The sequence below is a fragment of the Cnephaeus nilssonii genome (genome assembly GCF_951640355.1).
Source record: "Cnephaeus nilssonii genome assembly, chromosome: 20".
NCBI classification, from domain to species: Eukaryota; Metazoa; Chordata; class Mammalia; order Chiroptera; family Vespertilionidae; genus Cnephaeus; species Cnephaeus nilssonii.
The window spans coordinates 26,101,667-26,122,353 of record NC_137091.1 but is presented as its reverse complement, the minus strand read 5'-3'; the positions used below and the strand labels follow the sequence as shown (position 1 = coordinate 26,122,353).

General features: G+C 45.6%; 1 protein-coding gene across 1 annotated transcript in view; it reads right to left on the bottom strand.

Annotated features, from left to right (window-relative positions):
- Positions 1-20,434, bottom strand: part of BCO1 (beta-carotene oxygenase 1) — a 38,503-nt gene extending 18,069 nt beyond the window's left edge. The window contains exons 1-6 of the mRNA XM_079760016.1: positions 20,213-20,434; positions 16,551-16,679; positions 10,374-10,503; positions 8,064-8,211; positions 6,082-6,229; positions 2,048-2,268 (exon numbers count right to left, since the gene is read on the bottom strand). Of these exons, the coding sequence (XP_079616142.1) occupies positions 2,048-2,268; positions 6,082-6,229; positions 8,064-8,211; positions 10,374-10,503; positions 16,551-16,679; positions 20,213-20,303 (867 nt within the window). The 5' untranslated portion in view covers positions 20,304-20,434. The remainder of the gene's footprint in view (positions 1-2,047; positions 2,269-6,081; positions 6,230-8,063; positions 8,212-10,373; positions 10,504-16,550; positions 16,680-20,212) is intronic.
- Between the last annotated feature and the right edge of the window lie 253 nt (positions 20,435-20,687).

Here is a 20,687-nt window from a genome sequence, read left to right as displayed (position 1 = left end):
TTCACCACCTCCTCCCTGCTTGTTTGCTTCTCTCTCACCTTCCTCAGAACCAAGATTTGAATGTTGGGCAGGGTGCAGAGGAGGAAAGCTTTGATGGCATGGTGGTGGGAGTCAGTAGGAGAGTGAGTACAGGGGTAATTATTTTAGGCCTTTTCTGCCCTAGGATCCCAATCCCTGGGTCTTTCAGAAAGTATTCCAAAGCTCTCCCAGGGCTCTCAGCCTGCCCTCCAGAGCTGGGGGGGGGGGGGGGGGGGGAATTCCCAGGGGCCTCAGGGTGGAGGCTAAGAGGGCCCTGCAGCTCCTGCCAGTGGGATGCTCCTCAGGTGTTTGAGGATTTTTTATTTTTGGTATGAGCACCCTCTAAGGAAGCAGTCTTTATTTGCATTTTAAGAGAATGAACACATAAATGAAAAACACTGCAGACAGGTTGACAAAAAGCTCAGCCCCTTTTTAATTGACATCCTGGGAGAAAGTCAGAGACGTGGGGAGACAGAACAATGGAATACACACAAGAGACTACCTATGGTTCACCCTATGAGTAAACAATGTGGCCTAACTTCGCCATTCGCAAGAAGTGTTCGGGGATTTAACTGGCTCCCCTGCCGCCCCCTTGCCCCACTCATTCATTCCATAAATATTTATAGACAATTTCTCAGGAACTAGAGAGACAAAATAAAACCAAGCCCCTGCTTTCCTGCAATTTATATTTCAGTTGGAGTGAGGCCGACAGCCCATGATCAAATATATCCTCTGTCAAGGATGATGAGTGCTACTGAGAAAAGTGAAGCAGGCCCAGGGATGGAGAAGCCTGGGGAAAGGTCTGTTATAGATAAGTTCACCAAGGAAGGCCTCAAGGTCAGAGGGCTGGAGCTAAGACCTAGAGTAGTTTCAGGAGGAAGCCATGCGGGGAAGAATATTCCAGGGGATAGAAAACCCAAAGGTGCTGAGGCAGGAATGTGTGTGGCTGGTTTGAGATACAGGAGGAGGTGGAGTGAGCAGGGAGCCACTGGTTGGGGTGAAGTGTGAAGGGCTGTACAGGCCAAAGAGTGAGGCCTTTGGATCTTATTCCAAGGAATATGGAAAATAACTGGAAGGTCTTAGTAGAGGAGGGACCGCACCTAAGCCCTTTGTTCCTTTGAACACCTTACTCTCTTCCCCAAGAAGAGCGGATAGGCCTTAAAGAGGTGGGGGACACACACGTTTGTATATGTACATAAAGATGTGTGTGGTGCGTGGAAAGAGGAGCAGAAGGATGTCAAACAGATATGGTAGTTCTCTCTGGAAAGGGCAATGGTTGGGGGGAGGAGTAGGGACAATGTGGGAAGGGGCCTGATAGGTTGGTTTCTATACTTCTATATTATTTGAATGACATGGAATCACTTGATATATTTCACAAGTAACAGCAGCAAAAAAATACACACATACACATGTACATGCATACATGTAGACACACACATTTATACACATATACACATGTGAAGACATATATGCACATCATACCTACATGGACACACACACATGCATCCACACATACATACTTTGTGCACCCAGGTGTCCCTACATGGAAGGCGTTTCTGTTGTACCGTCTGGTGGAACCCTATCATTATGATGTCTGAACAATCTATGGCCCCCCTCCCCTGACATTACACAGCGGCTGCAGGGGTGCTGTAAAGGCCTTGTCAATGGACAGCGGAGGCTGAAGGAGCCCAGATATTGGTTAGGACTGAGGTGAGTGGGGACTGCCTTGGTTGATGAGGCTACCTTGTCCAAGGTCACACACCCTTTTAGGACAGTCTTCTCTACTGACTTATTGATATGGGGCCATAAAGGCCCGGCACCCTTGCCCTAACTCGGGACCTCTCTGAAGGACCACCCTAAGTTCAGAACTCTCTGGAAGGTTGGCTGATGCCTCCGGGGATGCTGTACGGTAGCTTACTTCCTCCTTTCCTAAGAAACCTCCTCCGTGCTGACCTCCGTCTCAGTGTCCAAGGACACCTCGCTCTGGCCGTCCTCATGTTGCGTGTCCTCAGGCCCAGCCAGGGCTTACCTTGTCCTCCCTGTGGAAAGCCAGGCAAGAAGCCCAGCTCACTCCCCGGATGTACGCGGTTGCCATCTTGAGAATATCCAACTTGAAGGGCTGCTCGAGAAAAATGATGTAGTTCTCGGTGACACCGAAGCTGTGGTAATAGCTCGGGGAGAGGAGGGAGCGGGAGGGGATGGAGCAGAGGACCTCCGTGTGCTGCAGGGGGCTCTTCCCCTTCGTCCTGTCTGGAGAAAAGCAAGCCTCAGGCTCCAAGCAGGGTCTGGCTGCCCAGACCACAGCACCATCACCTGTAGCAGAGCCCCTCAAAGCGAGTAAAGCAGGTGAAGGGGTGCTGCCTAGCTGATGCGGGGCACAGGCCCACCCCACTCGGAGACCTGGTTCTGCAATCTGAAAACAGTGAACCACAGTCAGACCTCTGGGCCGGGGGTCCACAACCACAACCCGGGGTTTAACCCGCCTCCACCTGCTTTTGGATGAAGGTTTATTCGAAACACAGCACGCTTCCTCCTTTATGCAGGGGCCACGGCTGCTTTTGCTTTCAAGCCACAGCAGCATTGCTGAGTAGTTGCAACAGAGACTACATGTCTGCAAAGCCTCAAATATTGACTCTCATAAATATTTACAGAAAAGTTTTGTCAGCCCCTGTTCTGGAGCAATGCTCTCAAACTCTGATGTGCATATGGATCAGCTGAGAAGCATGATGAAACATGGAGTTTGGCTCAGCAGGCGGGCTGGGCCTGAGGCTCCATCAAGCTGGCCCAGGGGAGGGGCCGTCTCCCAGGCTAATGCTTGGATATTTTGCTGAGGACCCTCATTTGACACTGTGAGTTAATAGAAAAAAATATATTTTGGCGTCTGCCCCCAGGTCCTGGCACGGGGCTCCTAAAATCTGTGTAGTTTCCTAAGTAGTGAGAGCATGAGGAACATCTCTTGTTCTAATGTTTGGTCTTTGACCCCGTCCATGACCCAGGGCTCCTGAAAGCTGTGTAAACTCCCAAGTGATAAGAGCATGAGAAGTACCATTTGAGGTGACTCTGGGTGGGCTCTGGAATGGGGGCTGGTCACCAGAAAGACCAAGTCATAATTACAGCTTGGAATTTTTCAGCTCCATCCGTCATCCTCCAGAGAGGAGAGAGAGGCATCCATCATGCCTACCTAAGAAAGCCTCTATAAAATCCCAACAGTATAGGGGTTCAAAGAGCTTCCAGATAGGCAAACACATGCACACTGGGAGCCCGATGCACCCCAACTCCATGAGACAGGCATTCCTGAGCCCCAGAACCTCCCAGACCCTCTCCTCTGCATCTCTTCATCTGTATATTCATGTGTATACTCTATTGTGGCCTTTAATAAAATGGCAAACTGGGAATATATCCGAAGAAACTAGAAACACCAATCAGAAAGGATATATGCACCCCTATGTTCATAGCAGCACAATTTACAATAGCTAAGATTTGGAAACAGCCTAGGTGCCCGTCAGCAGATGACTGGATCAGAAAACTGTGGTACATCTACACAATGGAATACTATGCTGCCATAAAAAAGAAGGAATTCTCATCATTTGCAGCAACCTGGATGGAATTGGAGAACATTATGCTAAGTGAAATAAGCCAGTCAATGAAAGAAAAATACCACATGATCTCACTCATTTATGGATAATAAAGAACATTATAAACTGATGAACAAAAAGATAGATACAGAGACAGTAAAGCAACAAACAGACTTTCAAATTACAGGGGGAAAGTTAGGGAGAGGTGGGGGAGATAAGAAATCAAACGAAGGACTTGTATGCATGCATATAAGCATAAACAATGGACGCAAAACTCTGGGGAGTGAGGGCATGTATGGGTGTGGGGTGGGGGGGGGCAATGGTAAGATATGTACACATATAATACCTCAATAAAAAAAAAGAAAAGAAATAAAAATAAAATGGCAAACGTGTTTCCCTGAGTTTTATGAGCTGCTCTAGCAAATTAATTGAAACCCAGGGTGGGGGCGGGACCCCTGATTTGTAGCCAAGTTGGACAGAAGCTGTAGATAACCTGGGGACCTACTGCTTGTGATTGGCATCTGAAGTGGGGTAGGAGCAGTCTTGTGGGACTGAGCCCTTAACCTCTGGGGTTGTCATGATCAAGTAGATAGCCTTAGGATTGAGTGAAATCATAGGACACCAGCGGGCATCACAGAGAACTGCTTGGTATGGGGAACCCCTCACCCCCAGCCAGGGTCCGAAGTGTTGTGAGTGTAGTGGAGTGTCAAAGTGAAGGAGACACAAAGGTGGGGAAATGAGTTTTTCTAATACAGACATGTATTTCAGAGGGTTTCATGAATTTCTCTTGCCATTGCCCATTCTGAAACACTTGGGAGAGACTAAGTACCGATGGTGATGAGGGGCTTTTCCATATATTGTGACCATCAAGGTAGGCTGTATGATTCGCATTTTACAGATGGGAACCCAAGACTTGGTGGAATGATCTATATCATTATGGCCAAAGTTACAGGGTAAGCCAAGAAGACAGCCCCTTAGCCTGGCTACCTCCTCTGCTATGTGTTAGGGGTCATAACATTGACAGCGTGAAGGAAGAGAAAAGTGAGATAATGGAGTAGTCCAAGTACCTCGCCCAGTGCCCAAACACGGAAGGTGCTCAGTACATGTTCAGTTTTCTTATTCCTCTGCAAGCGTGAGTCACCCACTGGCCAAAAGGCCTCCCCTCCCAGGCCTGGGGCTGATTTCTAATGAGCTATCTGCAAGCGTCTCTCCCTTCCTTGTGGCCACCTGTGCACATTGTGAACAGCTGGCTGGTGGGAGGGAGGCTGTGGGTTGTGGGTTAGTTCTTTTTTACACAAAACAAATGAAGCACAAAGCAAACTGAAATGAAAAGCACCCTGGCCTGGCAGGCAGGAGATGGGCGTGATCCTAGGGAAGCCACCAGCAGGGAGCAGGCGCTCAGAGTAGCTGCTTGCATGACGTTGCTGTAAGCTGTGACCGTGGGCATGTCACCTGATCCCCTGGGCCTCACAGTCCTCTGTAATATGAGGTGGTAAACTCAAATGCCTAGACCATCCCCAGGTCTGACATTCTAGGATTCTAAGCTAGACCCTAGATCCCTTTATTGGTTTAATCAATAGGAGTTCCATTTAACAAGAATACTCATTGTACCTTCTGACTTCAGGAGCTTGCTCACATCTGCCAGCAGAGCCTGGTAGCTTGCTTAGGAGGTCCTACAGGACTGTGGGGAGGGGGAGCACCAGGGAGCACAGATGGAAACCAGTTTTCCTAAACCAGGAGGTCAAGCCAAGCACCCTTATAGTTCTGCCCTATCTCCAGCCACCACGGGAGGCCTGGTCTCCTGGGTGAGGTGCCCAGGAGGGTCCTGGACAAAATAAGGCCATGAGCCCCACCTTCCTCCCCCTCAGGAATACGCAATCACAATTGGCCTGGGCTTCCCTCCAGGATCCCTGTGCTAAGTGGAGAAGGCCCAGAAGGCCTGCAGAGCAGGGTGGGGAACTGGAGTTGATCCCAGCAGGGCTGAGCTCCCTGAACAACCCTGGGAACCTGGCTTCAGGGGCTGGCATGAAAGTGGATGGCACAGCCCTGACATACAAAAGTTGGTCAGAAGACTGAAAAAATTACAGGAAAGGAGGGAGGGAAGGAGGGAGGGAGGGAGGGGAGGGAGGGAGGGAGGGAGGGAGGAAAGAAAGGGAAATGGGTAGATGAGAAATATATGGATGGATGTGTGGATGATGAATGGGTGGATGGATGGGTGGATGAAGGATGAATAAATAAATAAATAAATAAATTAATTAATTAATGAGCTGTAAGCTACAGAAAAGGTTAGAATAGTAAAGGATTCACTTTGTCCCAAAGGAAGCCCAGCAACATCTCTCTTCTCCTAAAGAAGGGAAATGAGCTCATGGTCATCTGGACCATCTGGGAGGGAGAGTGTCAGATTGAGTCTGTGCCATGAACAAAAGTCAGAATTCTTCAGAGAGAGCCACCTGGTGTCCGTGCTTCTTATATCCCCAGGACGACCTACCTGGTGCTGTGGCAGGGATCTTAAAGATCACATATTTTGTCTTCCCCTTGTCCACAATGGATGTGCCTATGTTGAGAACATTTCCAGCTGAATCATAATGAGGATGTGCTGTTGCCAGATTTATAGCCAAATATTTACGATAATCAACCTGAAAAATATGACAGGCACCTGGCTTTAAAAAGGAGAGAAGTTGAAATCCTACAAATAGCTGACTGATTCTAGGTTCAAAGAGATGAAGGCTATTTCTGCACATTGTCTGATCTGAAAATAAGGCAGACTTCACCTTTCAAGAGAAGGTTTATTCTTGGTGAACTGATATAACCTCATGGGGGGCCTCTACAGCAGATAGGTTGCAGGGGGTTAGTGAGCTGTGCGTTTTCTGTGGCAGTGTTTCAGATCCTGCTTCCTGGCCCTGTCGGGGGTCCTCAGAATGAATACAGGACACCTCGCCACAGAGAGCTCTAAGCAATGACCTGTGCAGAGAGGCAGCCATAGTGCTAATTCTGGCCACTGCTCTGTGTCATTCTGCCGAAGTCATTTAAACCATCTCCTTTTGCATTCCACAGGGGCAGAAATCTCCAGGCCTCTCTCATAGGATTATTCTGGGAATGGAGAGGTTACAAAAACATTTGTTCAGCCCTGGCCAGTGTGGCGAAGTGTTAAGAGTGTCGGCCTGTGCACCAAAGGGTGGCAGGCGGCAACCAATCCATGTGTCTCTCTCACATCAATGTTTCTCTCTCCCTTCCTCCCTCCCTCCCTCCCTCCTTCCCCTCCCCATTCATTCTCTCTAAAAATCAATGGAAAAAAATATCCTTGGGTGAGGAGTAACAAAAAAAATACACACATAAGACAAAAAAAAAAAAAATTTGGTCAAAGTAAAATTCAACTAGCAAGCTCAATAATGGCCCACTCTGAACAAGCCACAACTGCAGAACAATGCAGTGGCCTGGGAACCTGCTGAATGCTCTTCCTCCCCACAGCACAACCCCCAGCTAAAAGTCAGGCAATACTCCGCTCAGGTAATACTTCGTTCTCTCCTAGTATTTCCTCTCTGCGATTCTGTGGAACTCGTACATCAGTTAGACCTATGCCACCTAGCTTAAAAAGAGCTGGATATAATTTCACAGCTAAGAAAAGCACTCCTTTTAACAGATCATGAAAATGTATGATAAAGTCATCAAGGCTTGGAATGGCCAGCTGGAAAAAAAAATTGAAAGCGGGTCTATTGATTTTGACAAAAATGTTGGCTTGATTCTGCCCAGGAAAGGTATCTGCTTGGGCATTTCTTTTTGAACTCTTGCTCTCTGCCTAATGCCTCCCTCTTCAGGTCAATACAAGGTAGGGCCACTGCGATTCCTGGGAGGTCCAGCATAGCCATTCACTTAGACACTCATTGAGTTGCCACTCAGAGCCAAGAATTATGGCCTCTATTAAAGGTTGAGTTGTGGTCTTCCAAAAAGATATGTTGAAGTCCTAACTCCTGGTACCTATATTTAGAAATGGGGTCTTTGTAGATGTAATCAAGTTAAAATGAAGTCATGCTAGGTCAGGGTGGCCTTCATCCAATGATCTATATCCTTAGAAGGGACTGGAGTGATGCATCCTATCTATCAGTAAAGGAACACCAGGGATTGCTGGTAACTACCAGGAGCGGGAAGAGGCAAGGAATGATCCTCCCCTAGAGAACACTGTCCTCCTTCAGAAAGAACATGGCCCAATGACACCTTGATTTCAGACTCTCAGCCCTCAGAACCGTGAGAGATCAAATTTCTATTGTCGTAAGCCACCTGGTTTGTGGAGCTTGCTATGGTAGCCCTAGGAATGAAAACAGCCACAAAAATGAAAAAAAAAAAACCACAGGCCCAGCCCTAAAGATTAGAATCTAGTGTAAGTGCCACGAGTTCCTGCAGGCCACATGGCCTCCCCTTAAGGGGTTCCTGTCTTGAGTCAAAAACTGATGCTGATTATAAATTCACTGATACCTTTTCCAGAGTTTCCAGAGTCTGGGGGTTGATTTTCCTGATGTAATTGGTCTCCGTGGTCGCATAGAAGTCTCCTCCACACTTCATGAAGTTAATCAGGCAGTTGTCTGTGAAATCTGGGATGGTGTGGGACAAGTAGGTAAAAGCTCTGGGGAAGAAAGCAAATCTATGGGTCAATGGCTGGGTCTCCCCAGCGGGAAAATTCTGCTTGAGATGATTTTAGTTTTTCTAACACTTAAAATGTACTACTTTAACTTAAGAAAGAAAAAGTGCTGGGTCCCAAAATGTCACTTGAGGACTCGGATATCAAGTGGCCAAAGGTACCACCATAATGAATAAACGAAGGAGTGACAATCAGCTGGACAACATGGCCACCAACTGAGCCCTCCTGGGCTCTCAAAAATCCAAAGGTCTCCCGCACCAAAACCAGAAAGAACTACTGGGTTATTCTGAAGATTTTTAAGAAGCCCTATAGAAACCATACATGTATCCATAATGGTTCCTAAAGACTAGCAAAACAACTAATCTTTTGGCAGGAATGTGAGTCCACACTGGTTACCTCAAATTTGTCCAGGAAATGAGTTTGGTGTTTTTTTGTTTGTTTTTTTTAAAGAAAGCAAACTAATTTTAAGATAAGAAGCCATAACTAATTTGATCAGAAGGCAAACTCCAGAAAATTAAGGGGATAGAAAGAGACTTGACTTGGGGTAGTAAACATACTACATACAGATGATGTATTATAGAACTGTATACCTGAAACTTATATACTTTTATTCATCAACATCATCCCAATAAATTTAAAAAACAAAACAAAACAAAAAAAAAACACCAAAAAAACAAAAAGGCAAATCCAAAGCAGGAAAAAGGATCCTAGATTCCTGTATTGGTTAGTGCTCCCCCTACTGGCAAGTAATATAACAGCAAGGATGCCCCAAAGGTTTTATATTCATTCCCTCCCCTTTTCTTTGCTTCCTCTTCCCCCACCTGTAAATGTGAGTTTCGAGCAATTCTGGAAAAGCAGAAACAATCATCCATCTCTGGGCCCCTCCACCCCTAACACATTTCATAATTCTTCTACATATAAAGAGTACCAGGAAGGGGATACTGACAGCAAGCCCGATTCCGTGGCCAACAATTTAATTATTAAATATGTAATACATTCATATGCATCATAACCCAGATGATTTAAAATATATACAACTAAAATATTCCCCTATCCTCTTCTCCCATTTGCCAGTTTCCCACCTCTTTTATACATCTTTCCAGTTTCTTTTTGCATGTACAAGCAAAAATAAATCTATATTTCTTCCTGCCTTTTTACACAGAATATAGCATATTACATGCTCTTTAAATTTTTATTTATTGATTTCAGAGAAAGGAAGAGAGGGGGGAAGAAGGGAGGGGAGAGAGAGAAAAAAAAAACCACATCAATTTGTGGTTCCACTTATTTATGCATTCATTGGTTGATTCTTATATGTGCCCTGACCGGGGATCAAACCCACAAACTTGGAATATTGGATGACACTCTAATCAACCAAACAACCTGGCCAGGACTTATTTACTATTTATATACCTTGATTTTTTTTTAACTTAATATATTGTAGAAATCCTCCCATTCGGTACATAGAAAACATCCTCTTTTTTACTTCTGCCTGGTACTTTTTTTGTGTTTTTTTTTTGTAGTTTTACTGTTACTAATCTAACCATTCCTCTGTTGATGAACATTTGGGTTATTTTCAGTCCCTCATTATAACAAATGATGCAGCCATGAATAACCTTGTACGTTTGTCATTTCAGCAGGAACAAATATGCCTGTGGACAGAAGGGAATGTGCATTTGCAATTTTTTAAAAAATATATATTTTATTGATTTTTTTTACAGAAAGGAAGGGAGAGAGATAGAGAGTTAGAAACATCGATGAGAGAGAAACATCGATCAGCTGTTTCCTGTACACCCCCTACTGGGGATGTGCCTGCAACCAAGGTACATGCCCTTGACCGGAATCGAACCCGGGACCTTTCAGTCTGCAGGCTGACGTTCTATCCACTGAGCCAAACCTGTATTTGCAATTTTGACAGATACTTCCAAATTGCTCTCCCACCAGCCATGTGGGAGAATACCTAACAATCTGTCAGATGCTCCTTGCCTCTCTTGCTGTCAGTGACCAAAAATTGCATAGCGAAGATAGGCCAAGGCCGGTCACGTGACACTTTCATCTCCCCTAAAGACCATTGTCAGACCAGTAAACACTGGTTGTTTTGACCATCAAGAATATCAGAAAGCATGACCAGATTAAAAATGGACAGTTACTTGGAAAATATGTTTTTGCTGGGGTCTGGATAGGCCATTGTTCCAAACTCTGACACCACAATCCTGTTTGCCTCCATATTGGCGTTGTAGGTGTCACTTCTCAGGTATCTGCTCCTGTAATAGACTTCGCCTGAAAGAGAAGAAGCAGAATCATCGCAGGCTGACACCTTCAATGGGCTTTCACATCGATTTCAGCTATTCCAGGGGTTTTACTGAGGGGTATTAGGGTGAGCAGGACAGGCATGAGCTTTACACCTGAGGAGATTCAAGTCTCCACATGGATATGAATCCTTGCTCCATCATCTACCAGCCATGCACTTGACCTTGTGTCACATGCAGGCTTAGTCCCCTTCACTGTGACATGAGGATCATGATACCTTTCTCACAGAATTACTGTGGCATTTAAGGCCTGTATAGCATATAGTAGGTGCTCAATAAAAGCTCTACTCTACATCTCAATACCTGTGCTATTGAGATGTAGAGTAGAATGGGCAAGGCTTTGGGCCATTGTCACACATTGATAACTGATGGCTGCTAAAATTCTGGATTGTCCAACAAAATCCTGGAGGCAGAAGGATCAGTTAGAGCTTGTGGAGGCTACACACACTGGTCTTCCAACTAAATGCTACACAGAACCTGCTCTAGGGACATCCTGGTCTCCCCTTGAGCTGGCCTGTTCTTTCCTGGCCTCTCTCTGAGAGTCACCACCCATAGGCACTGGCTAAGGTGCTGTGAGCCCTGTGGGGCTTTACTTAAAATGTTGAAATCTGTTTACTTGAAATGTAAACACCCAACCCAGGCGGCCCATTTCCTGTAAACAACCAGCCTCAGAGCACAGAGCACTTGGGGCCACAGGAAAATGTGTCTTTGGGATTGCTCAAGGCTGACATTAGAGAAGGAGTCACCCCCCACACCCACCCCCGCTCCTGGAAGAGTCCAATTAGCCACATTCCTTCTAAAGGAACACAAGTAAACAGTCTCCTGCTTGGAATCTTCTAGAATAAGTTCTGGTTTGGGGGTAGGGGAATGGCTATATATATATACACACGCACATATACTTGTGTGTGTGTATATTACACACATGTTGGTAAGCTAACTTTCCAAAAGATATAACAATCTTTGGCGCTATAACAATTGAAAAAGCTTGGAAAGGCTAAATTCTCAAGATCTCTTTTGTCTGTAAATCTTGGCAACTCTGGCTCTTAGAATTCCCATGTTCCTCATGGGATAACTTTGACTCTTATAAGAAAACTAGAGGCCCAGTGCACGAAATTCGTGCATTGGTAGAGCCCCTAGCAGTCGCCCACGGGGCATGTGGAAGGTGGGGAGGGAGCCCCCTTGTCAAACTCCTGGTTGAGGGGACAATTTGCATATTAGGCTTTTATTATATAGGATTATTGACTATAATGCTGAAAGAGACCTGGGTTCATGCATCTCTATGCCTGCTTTATAAAATGTCTTATTTTAAAACCATTTTAGACTTAAGAGCACTCCTGCATACCTTCACCAGCTTCCCTTGCTCCACTCTGCCTCTTTCATTCAAATCTTTGTTTTTTTAAAGCATTATTTCTCTGGCCTCTGCTGAAGGCCACAAGTCCTTTTTCTGTCTTTTTGTTTTCTTGCTCCAAAGTCTTATTGGTTTGGCACTAACATAGGTTCTCCATGATGGCTGTATACTAGAATCGCCTGGTGCTTTTAAAAATTTCAAGAGTCTGAGCCCCACCTCACAACACCCTGATAAGCTTGTCCAAACGCACACAGCTAAGATGTGGTAGTAGTCAGATATAGGCTGGAGGTCTTCGGTGGAGGCTTTTTCAAACCTCTGTGTGCTCAGGGTCATCTGGGAAACGTCTTAGAAACAGATGCTCTGGCCCTACTTTCAGGATTATGAATCTCTGAAGGTGGTGGTGGTGGTGGTGGTGGTGTGTGTGTTTGCACCTTTAATTAGCATCCCAGGGGGTTCCAGTGCAGAAGGCTCACAAACCACCTTTTGAGAAATACTTTGTGTTCTCTGCAAATTCAAGAACCCCACTTGCCCTGTGCATGCCCTCTTGAGTCCTATATAGTATATTTACCATTTTGGGTTTATATTTCCATTGTTAGACAATGGGGAGCCATTGAGAGTTCTCAGGGAGAGGAGATGAGGCCAGACTGTGCCACACTAACACTGACAATCTGGCAGGCTCGAGAGGACTGGGTTGGGGAGAGATGGTAGCTGGCAGAATGGGGTCATGGGGGCAGAAGTGCATAATGATTGGGATTTGGGATTCTGGATTTAGAGAGTATTGGGTTTTTATCTGACCACCACATCTTAGTTGTGTGCATTTGGACAAGAATCTTGGCTTTCTGGCCTTAGACTCTCACTATACGGTAAAATCGAGATAATAACAGTAGTACCTACTTCAGAAACCATAGTGAGGGCTGAGGTGTGAATGGGCATGAAGCACTTAGGCCAGTGGCCAGCAAGCACTTCCTGTAGTGAGTATTGAAGAGATGGGTGGGAAAGGATTGCTTCCTTCTACCAAAACAATCTTACTTCATTTGTGTCATTTCAGCTCCATGAAGAGTTTTAAAGTGCCCCTCTGGGCAAGAGCAGGACAAGGGAAGTAACTGGGTGTATTCTCCATACTTCCCATTTTCCATCCAGTTCCAGATTATGAATAAAACTGTCTTTCATGCTACTGTATTATATCTATTCTTTCTAATTGTTTAACTTTATTACTGTTGCACCATTTATACAATTATATCACTCCAATGAATCCAGGTGTATTTTGATGTCTTGACATCTTAAAATACCTTTTTGGCTGGGGAGAAGAGACTGTCCTCCCTAGACTAGCCAATTCTTAGAGGTAGCAATGGGCCCAGCATGTCTTTGATATGCAAACTAATTCAGAACCAGATGGAAGACAGGAGGTTCTATCTGGTTCTTACACCCCAGGAGCGAACATTCCTCTACCTTAACCATCCGAGGGCTAGGTGCCAGGCAGCTAAAGACAACCACCATAGCCCAAGTCCATTGAATCATTCATAATGAGCCAATCCTGCCCTGTCTTTCCCTTGAAACCCCAATAAAGGCTGTGGCCTAAGCATTTGCCCTGTCCTGTCTTCTGCCTCTTGGCCACCCTGGTGTTTTCCCATGTGGCCTTGCGTGATGTACTGTGCCTCCTGTCCCTAGGACCTGTAAGTATAATCACCTTTGTTTCCTGAGCCTCTCTGTGTCTCCTCTTGTGGTCACACCTGTATGACCATCTCATAAAAGGATACCAAATAACTTCTTACCTTTGACAATGAATTTTTAGTTTGAAAACCTACTAGGAGCTTTTAGAAATTCTAAACAGCATGGGATAACTTTGGTCATTTGCCTCCTATTTATCCCACTAGAGGCCCAGTGCATGATTAAATCATGCACGTGTAGGGTCCCCTACACGCTTTCACTTTCGATCGCGGGGGAGCTGGGTGCCTGTCTGCTGGTGCACCAGGCCTTTCAGAAGCCTCTGGCATGGCGGAGGCTTCTGAAAGGCCTGGTGCCAGAGCGGACAGGCACCCAGCTCCCCCGCTTTTGATGGTCCACGGCGGGACGTGAGCTCGCTGCCCCAGAGGCCCCGTCCCCGTCTGTGCCGCAGCATAGCCATGGTGCAGACGCTGAGCTCGCGCCGCCACTGGCGACGCGAGCTCAGCGTTCTGCCGGCCCAATCGGCCACCCCGGCCACCCTGAGTCCCGCCCCCCCTGCGCCTCCTGGCCAATCGTGGGCATAGCGAAGGTACGGTCAATTTGCATATTTGTCTATTATTAGGTAGGATGCTTCCATAAGACAGCCATGGCTCGGCCACTCTCTGCTGGTTCCCTTGACCCTGGGGGGTCTCTATGGAAGGATGCCAGAGCTACTGCTTGGTAAGCTGTGAAGGGGCCACTTAAGCAATCTTGCTATTTCTCAGGTAGGGGTGTGTGTGTGTGGGGGGGTGGGGGGGTGGGTGTGGGTGTGGGTGTATGTGTGTGTGTGAGAGAGGGGGATGGCTGCAAACTAAACTCCAGACAACACAAGCCTGACCTTGGAAAAGTCACTCAACCTCTCTAAAGTCTCCATTTCTGCACCTGCCAAGAGGGGACCAGAACACCTCCTACAGCATCAACATGAGCACCAGATATGGCCACAGAGGACCTGGCAGCCTGGTGAGGCAGAGCCTCACAGAAAGGAAGCGGCCTTTTATGCATCTCATCCAGCACAGCATTTATTTCCCCTGGAATCATTGGTGACTTCTGTCCAGAAAAGGAGGAGATTGTTAGAGCTTGGGGCTATCAGGAAATATGGAACCACCCTCTCTGCAGCTGAGTCTGAGTAAAATGTCTAAGTTTTTGCAAACAGAGCTCATGGTTTTCACACGTAGTATCTCCATTCCTGAAACGTTTGAGCAAGTTGCTGGCATATAGTCAATAATTGCTTACTGGCTTGGAAGAAAGAATAGTTATGCAAAAATAATAGTTAATGCTTATTTAGCACATATTATATGCTGGACATTATGCAAAGCTCCTTACACATATTAATGCCTTTAAATTCCACAGCAACTCTATGAGATATGCTACTGCTATATCTCCATTTTGCTGATGGGAGACTGAGACACAGAGAGGGTCAGTAAGCTGGCCAAGGTCACACAACATAGGTGCATGTTAGCTAGGATGGTGGAGCTGGGATTCAAACCCAGAAATAGTGATGATGGCTTTTAATCTACTGAGCATCTCCCAGGTGTCAGGCCCTTGCTAGTCATCTATACTTCTAAGCATCACAACTCTCCAGAAAGGACGATTATGCTCTTTTCACAGATGAGGCCAAGGGAGGTGAGTGACCACACATTGCCCAGGCTAAAACACAGGGTTAAAGAAAAAGGTCACCGAGCTAAAGTTCTTGAACATGAATTTTCCCACCATGTGCCCCTAAGCCTGTTAAAGCCTCATGCAAGCCATCCTGGACCTCTTGGAGAACTCAGCTCATGCTGCTGTGACATAAACCAGCCAGTGGCCAACAGCCAAGAGTTCACACTCCACTTTTTGTTGTTGTTAATCCTCACCTGAGGATATTTTTCCATTGATTTTTAGAGAGAGTGGGAGAAGAAGAAACAGAGAGAGAGAAACATCGATGTGAGAGAGACACATTGATTGGTTGCCTCCACACACGCTCTCCAACCAGGGCGGGGGATGGATCAAGCCTGCAACTGAGGTATGTGCCCTTAACGGGAATTGAACCCGGGACCCTGCAGTCTGTGGGTGGACACTGTATCTACTGAGCCAGCCAGCTAGGGTTACAATCCACTTCTTGAGCCAGTATCCTGAACTCAGAATTTCGCCTTATCTGTGGCACTCTCTATTTTCTGCCCTATATTCTGTGTCCACTCAGGGAGAGCTACTGAATGTATTACTTGAGTGACATGGCTTTCCTGAGCAATACATTCGACTTTGATCTTTTCAGCTCTGTACTCCCCCTATTTTGAGTTGATGCATGTTTGATTCCAAAGCCTGTAATCTTCTGCCTGTGGTTGCCCACCTTATTGAGAATACATATTATTTTGCAAGTTGAACTCTTTGAAAAAGAACTTTGGCCACCTTTCCAGGAAGGTTTATGCTTATGGTGGGCTGAATAATCACCTCCCCAAGATGTCCATGTCCTAGTCCCTGGAACTGTGAATATGTTACCTGACAGGGCAAAAGAGACTGCATATGTATAATTAAGGTAAGGATCTTGAGAGGGAGGATGATCCTGGATTATCTGATGTGCTCAATGTCATCACAAAGGTCCTTATAAAAGGGAGATAAGAAGGTTAGAGTCAGAGAAGGATATGTGATTTTAGAATCAGAGAGAGAGAGAGAGAGAGAGAGAGAGAGAGAGAGAGAGAGAGAGAGAGAAACAGAGAAAGAGAGAGAGAGCTGGCTTTGAAGTGGGAGATGGGGCCACAAGCCAAGGAATGCTGGTAGCTTCTGAAGCTGGAAAAGGCAAGAAAATGGATTATCTCCTATAGCCCTGAAAAAATGCAGCCCTGCCAACACCTTGATTTTAGTCCAGTGAAATACCCATTTTAGACTCCCAACTTCCAGAACTATAAAAAATATTTAATTTGTATTTTTTGTAGCTACTAAATTCATGGTCATTTGTTACAGTATATAGAAAACTAATATAGTGCTTTTACCATCTCTAATTGTGAAGCTGTGGAGCAAGGCTAGGCCATCAAACCAATGGCTGTATCTGGTCTCCCCCACAGTGTGCATCCCAGGCCCATTTCGAAGCAGTGTTCCCCGTAGCCAGGTTGGAATCTTGCCTGTTAAGAGAAAGAATGTTTAGTTTCCAGTTTCCATGTCTAAACCAAAAAGCTAGGAGAAATGGCCATGGAAAGGAACTGAGGCCATACCACTCACTACATCCATTCATTTACCTAGCAGTCATTTCCAGAAAGTGTATCATATGCCTGATGTGGTGCCAGCACTGAGGATACCAAGATGAATAGGCATCGCCCCTGTCCTTAAGTTGATCTCCATCCATTGAGAGACAGAGGTAGAAGAATGAACAGACAGTCCAAATAAACTGTGCTAAAGGCAATGCAAGATTCAGCCAGGGGGTGAGGGGAGTGCAGTAGGGTGAGGGCTGCTTCCTAGGGGAAGCAACTTGGATGAGACTTGAGGGAAAGTAGGCCTGAGGAAATAACATTTTAGAGCTGTGCAATCCAGTATGGTAACCTCCAGCCCCATGTGGCAATTAAACACTTAAAATGTGGCTAGTCCAAACTGAAATGTGTCAAGTATAAAATATACACCGGGTTTCAGGGACTATGAAAAAATATAAAATATTGATTAGCAATTTTTAAAATATTGATTACATGTCAAACTGGTCATATTTTGGATATGTTTGGTGTGTAAAATAAAACGTACTACTAAAATTAATTTCACCTGTTTCTTTTCACTGTTCTGAATGTGGATATTATTAAATTTAAAATTACACATGTGGCATGCATTATATTTCTATTGGACAGCACTGCTCCAAAGATAGAGTGTTGAAGCACATGATGTTGGTCCCCACCCACCTCCCTTGAGGGCTTTGTTCTCATCCAGGGAGCTGCTCTGCTCATGTGCTGGACAAGCTGGAAGCACCTTGGAGAGCTAATGTCCCCGGAGGCAGTTCTCACGCATCAGTGGATGGGGAGTGGGGGTCAAATGCCACCACTTCCTTGCCCTGAGCTGGGACAATGTGAGGCAAGTGTTATACTATGCCCAGAGGATTCAGCTCTGATGGTTCCCAGTGGTCAGTGTCTTGACAATGCTCCTTTTTTTTGGCTTCCCTCCCAGTATTTCTTAGAATCGAGTCCCACATAAACTACTTACACCTGAATGCTTGTCTCTGGAAGAACCCAAACCAGGAGATCAAAGACCAGTCCAAAGAACTGGAGATGTGCCAGCTGTTGAGTGAAATTGTGCTGTAATTTTTGAGTGAGAACATCATAAGTATCGAGGTTATAGAGATAAGCAGGAGCCAAGGGACAAAGGACAACAACACCATACTCCAAGGGCTTTGATTTTATGTTCAGAAGAATGGGACACTTTTGACAGTTATAATAGGGAACAATAGGACCAGACTTTTTTAAATCCTTACCCAAGGATATGCTTACTGATTTTAGAGAGAAAGGGAGGTGGAGAAAGAGAGGAAAAAAAACATTGATGTGAGAGAGAACATCGACGGGTTGCTTTCCGTGTGCACCCCAACCAGGGATCAAAACTGCAACCTTTGGGTGTTCAGGATGATGTTCCAATCAACTGAGCCACATTGGCCAGGCAGGATCAGACTTTTTTATTTTTTTGAAATTACAAAAAATATATGTTTTTATTGTTTTAGAAAGAGAGGAAGGGAGAGGGATAGAGAGATTGAAACGTGGATGAGAGAGAAACATCGGTCACCTTGACTTCTGCACACCACCCATTGGGGATTGAGCCTGCAACCTGGGCACGTGCCAGCCTGGAATTGAACTGTGACCTCCTGATTCACAGGTCGCCGCTCAACCACTGAGGCATGCTGGCCGGGCTGCAAAATTTTTTTTTAATTCTTTATTGCTTAAATTATTACATGAGTCTCCTTTTTCCCCCATTGACCTCTCCCCTGCCCCCCCCACCCCGATCCCCAAGCACAAGCCCTCACTCCCCTACTCTCTGTGTCATTTGGGTTTGCTCATATACATGCATACAAGTCCTTTGGTTGATGTCTTACCCCCTCACTTACCCCCGCCTTCCCTCATAGGTTGGACAGTCTGTTCGATGCTTCTATGTCTCTGGCTCTATTTTTGTTCATCAGTTTATGTTGTTCATTATATTCCACAAATGAGTAAGATCATGATAGTTATCTTTCTCTGACTAGCTTATTTCACTTAGCATAATGCTCTCTAGTTCCTTCCATGCTGTTGCAAATGATAAGAATTCCTTCTTTTCTACAGCAGCGTAGAATTCCAATGTGTAGATGTACCACAGTTTTCTAATCCACTTGTCTGCTGATGGGTGCAATTTTTTTTTTTATTCAGAAAATTCACACAACATACGATCCACCATTTTAAAGTGTATAATTCAGGGGCTTTTAGTATATTCCCAATATTGTGCAACCATCACCACTATCTAATTCCAGAATATTTCCATCACCCCCAAAAGGAGCTCTGTACCCACCCGTTAATCATTCCCATTCCCCAGCCCCAGTCCCTGGGCAACCACTGATCTACTTGCTGTCTTTTAGGATCTGCTTCTTTTGAACATCTCATATCAATGAAATATGCTTAGATTTGGGATTTCGAAATTTTGTCCCTGGCTGTGGTATGGAGTTTGGACAGCAAAAAGATTTGGATGACAGAACTGATAGGATTGGACTAAATATGGAGGAAAGGGGAGGGGAGCATTAAAAAAAAAATCCAGACAAGTCTCTTGCCTTGGGAAACTAAGTCCCCTTGCGGGGATTATTCACAGAGACCCAGGACACAGGAGAAGGAGCAGGTGAGAGGTGAATTGGAGCATAGGATTAATGTCATAGACATATAATAGGAACAACATTTACAGAGCACTATGCAATTTCCAAGGCAAATTCTCAGCTGAAAAGCTCCAATCTGACCTTCCTCATAAAGAACGCTCACTGTTTTCCTCTCCTCGTGAAAAACATCCAGTTAATTTCTCCAAAGATGAACCTGCCCGTGAGCCTGAGCTGCCCCACACGCTGTTCTCAGAACACCAAGCAAGCGACCAGCTGGGGACCCGAGAGTTCAGACCCAGTCACTAGCCTGTATGTAGAATCTAAACAAGACGATACCAGAAAGTCAAGTTGCAATGCAGAAGAGGAGAAAGCCAGAGCAATAAAGGAGACACAAGGAATGGGTCTTTTGGCTCTGTAGGCACTCCATGCCCAAACGACCCCTGTGGTATCTGAGAGGACATCACATCAGGTTCTCCATGCCCTCTGGTGAGCACATATGCAGGAGTGGGAACTCACCCCACTTCTCGCACCACATTGAAATTAATTCACGATACGCACATTTGCACAAATACAGCACCCAGTTGGAATGGGCCACATTTTGCAGAATAATCCCGTTGTATACATGCCAGATGCAGCATTCCCGGGACTTTTCTCCTGGAAATAGTGAGGACAGTTCCCTCTCTGTGGAAATTGAGTTATAATATATAAAAGCACACCTAGATTGTCACAGAGAACGTGTCTGGTTTATGGGTCATTTTCTCCCAGATACTGTTTTCCAGAAATAACTCATAATAAGCAGAAAAAAAAGCATACATCTAAACATCAAAGAGGAGCCAATCATTTATACAAAACACTCACCTGTCACTTTGGCCCTCACAGGCTCCAGTTGTTCTTTCTTATTTTTGCCAAATAGTACATCCATCGCACGGGCCCCGAGGGAGAGTGACATTGACAGTGAACAGACGCTCCTCTGAGTTCAAGGCGACTGCTCCCAGGCTCCTCCTTGCCTTTCCCCTCGTGCTCTCCGGCAGCTTCCCTCCTGGCGCGCCCTGTTTCTCCCTTTGCTTTTTCACTCTCTGAGGACCTGGTATCTCTTCACCTATCAAGGGGAAGCTTCACCTGGGCTACTTATGTTTGGTCAAAGGTCAACCCCCCAGCCATCTGTCCTAGTTGATCTTTAACCCTCCTATTGTCTCTCCCTTTCCAGTCCCACTTTTGGTTTAACCGAGAAAAGCTAGTTTTTTGCTGGGCTTAGATTGGAGAGATAATTTAGCAGTGCATTTGGCTTGGGTATGCCGTCTGAAATAATCCAACCAGGAGGTGGGGGTGGTTT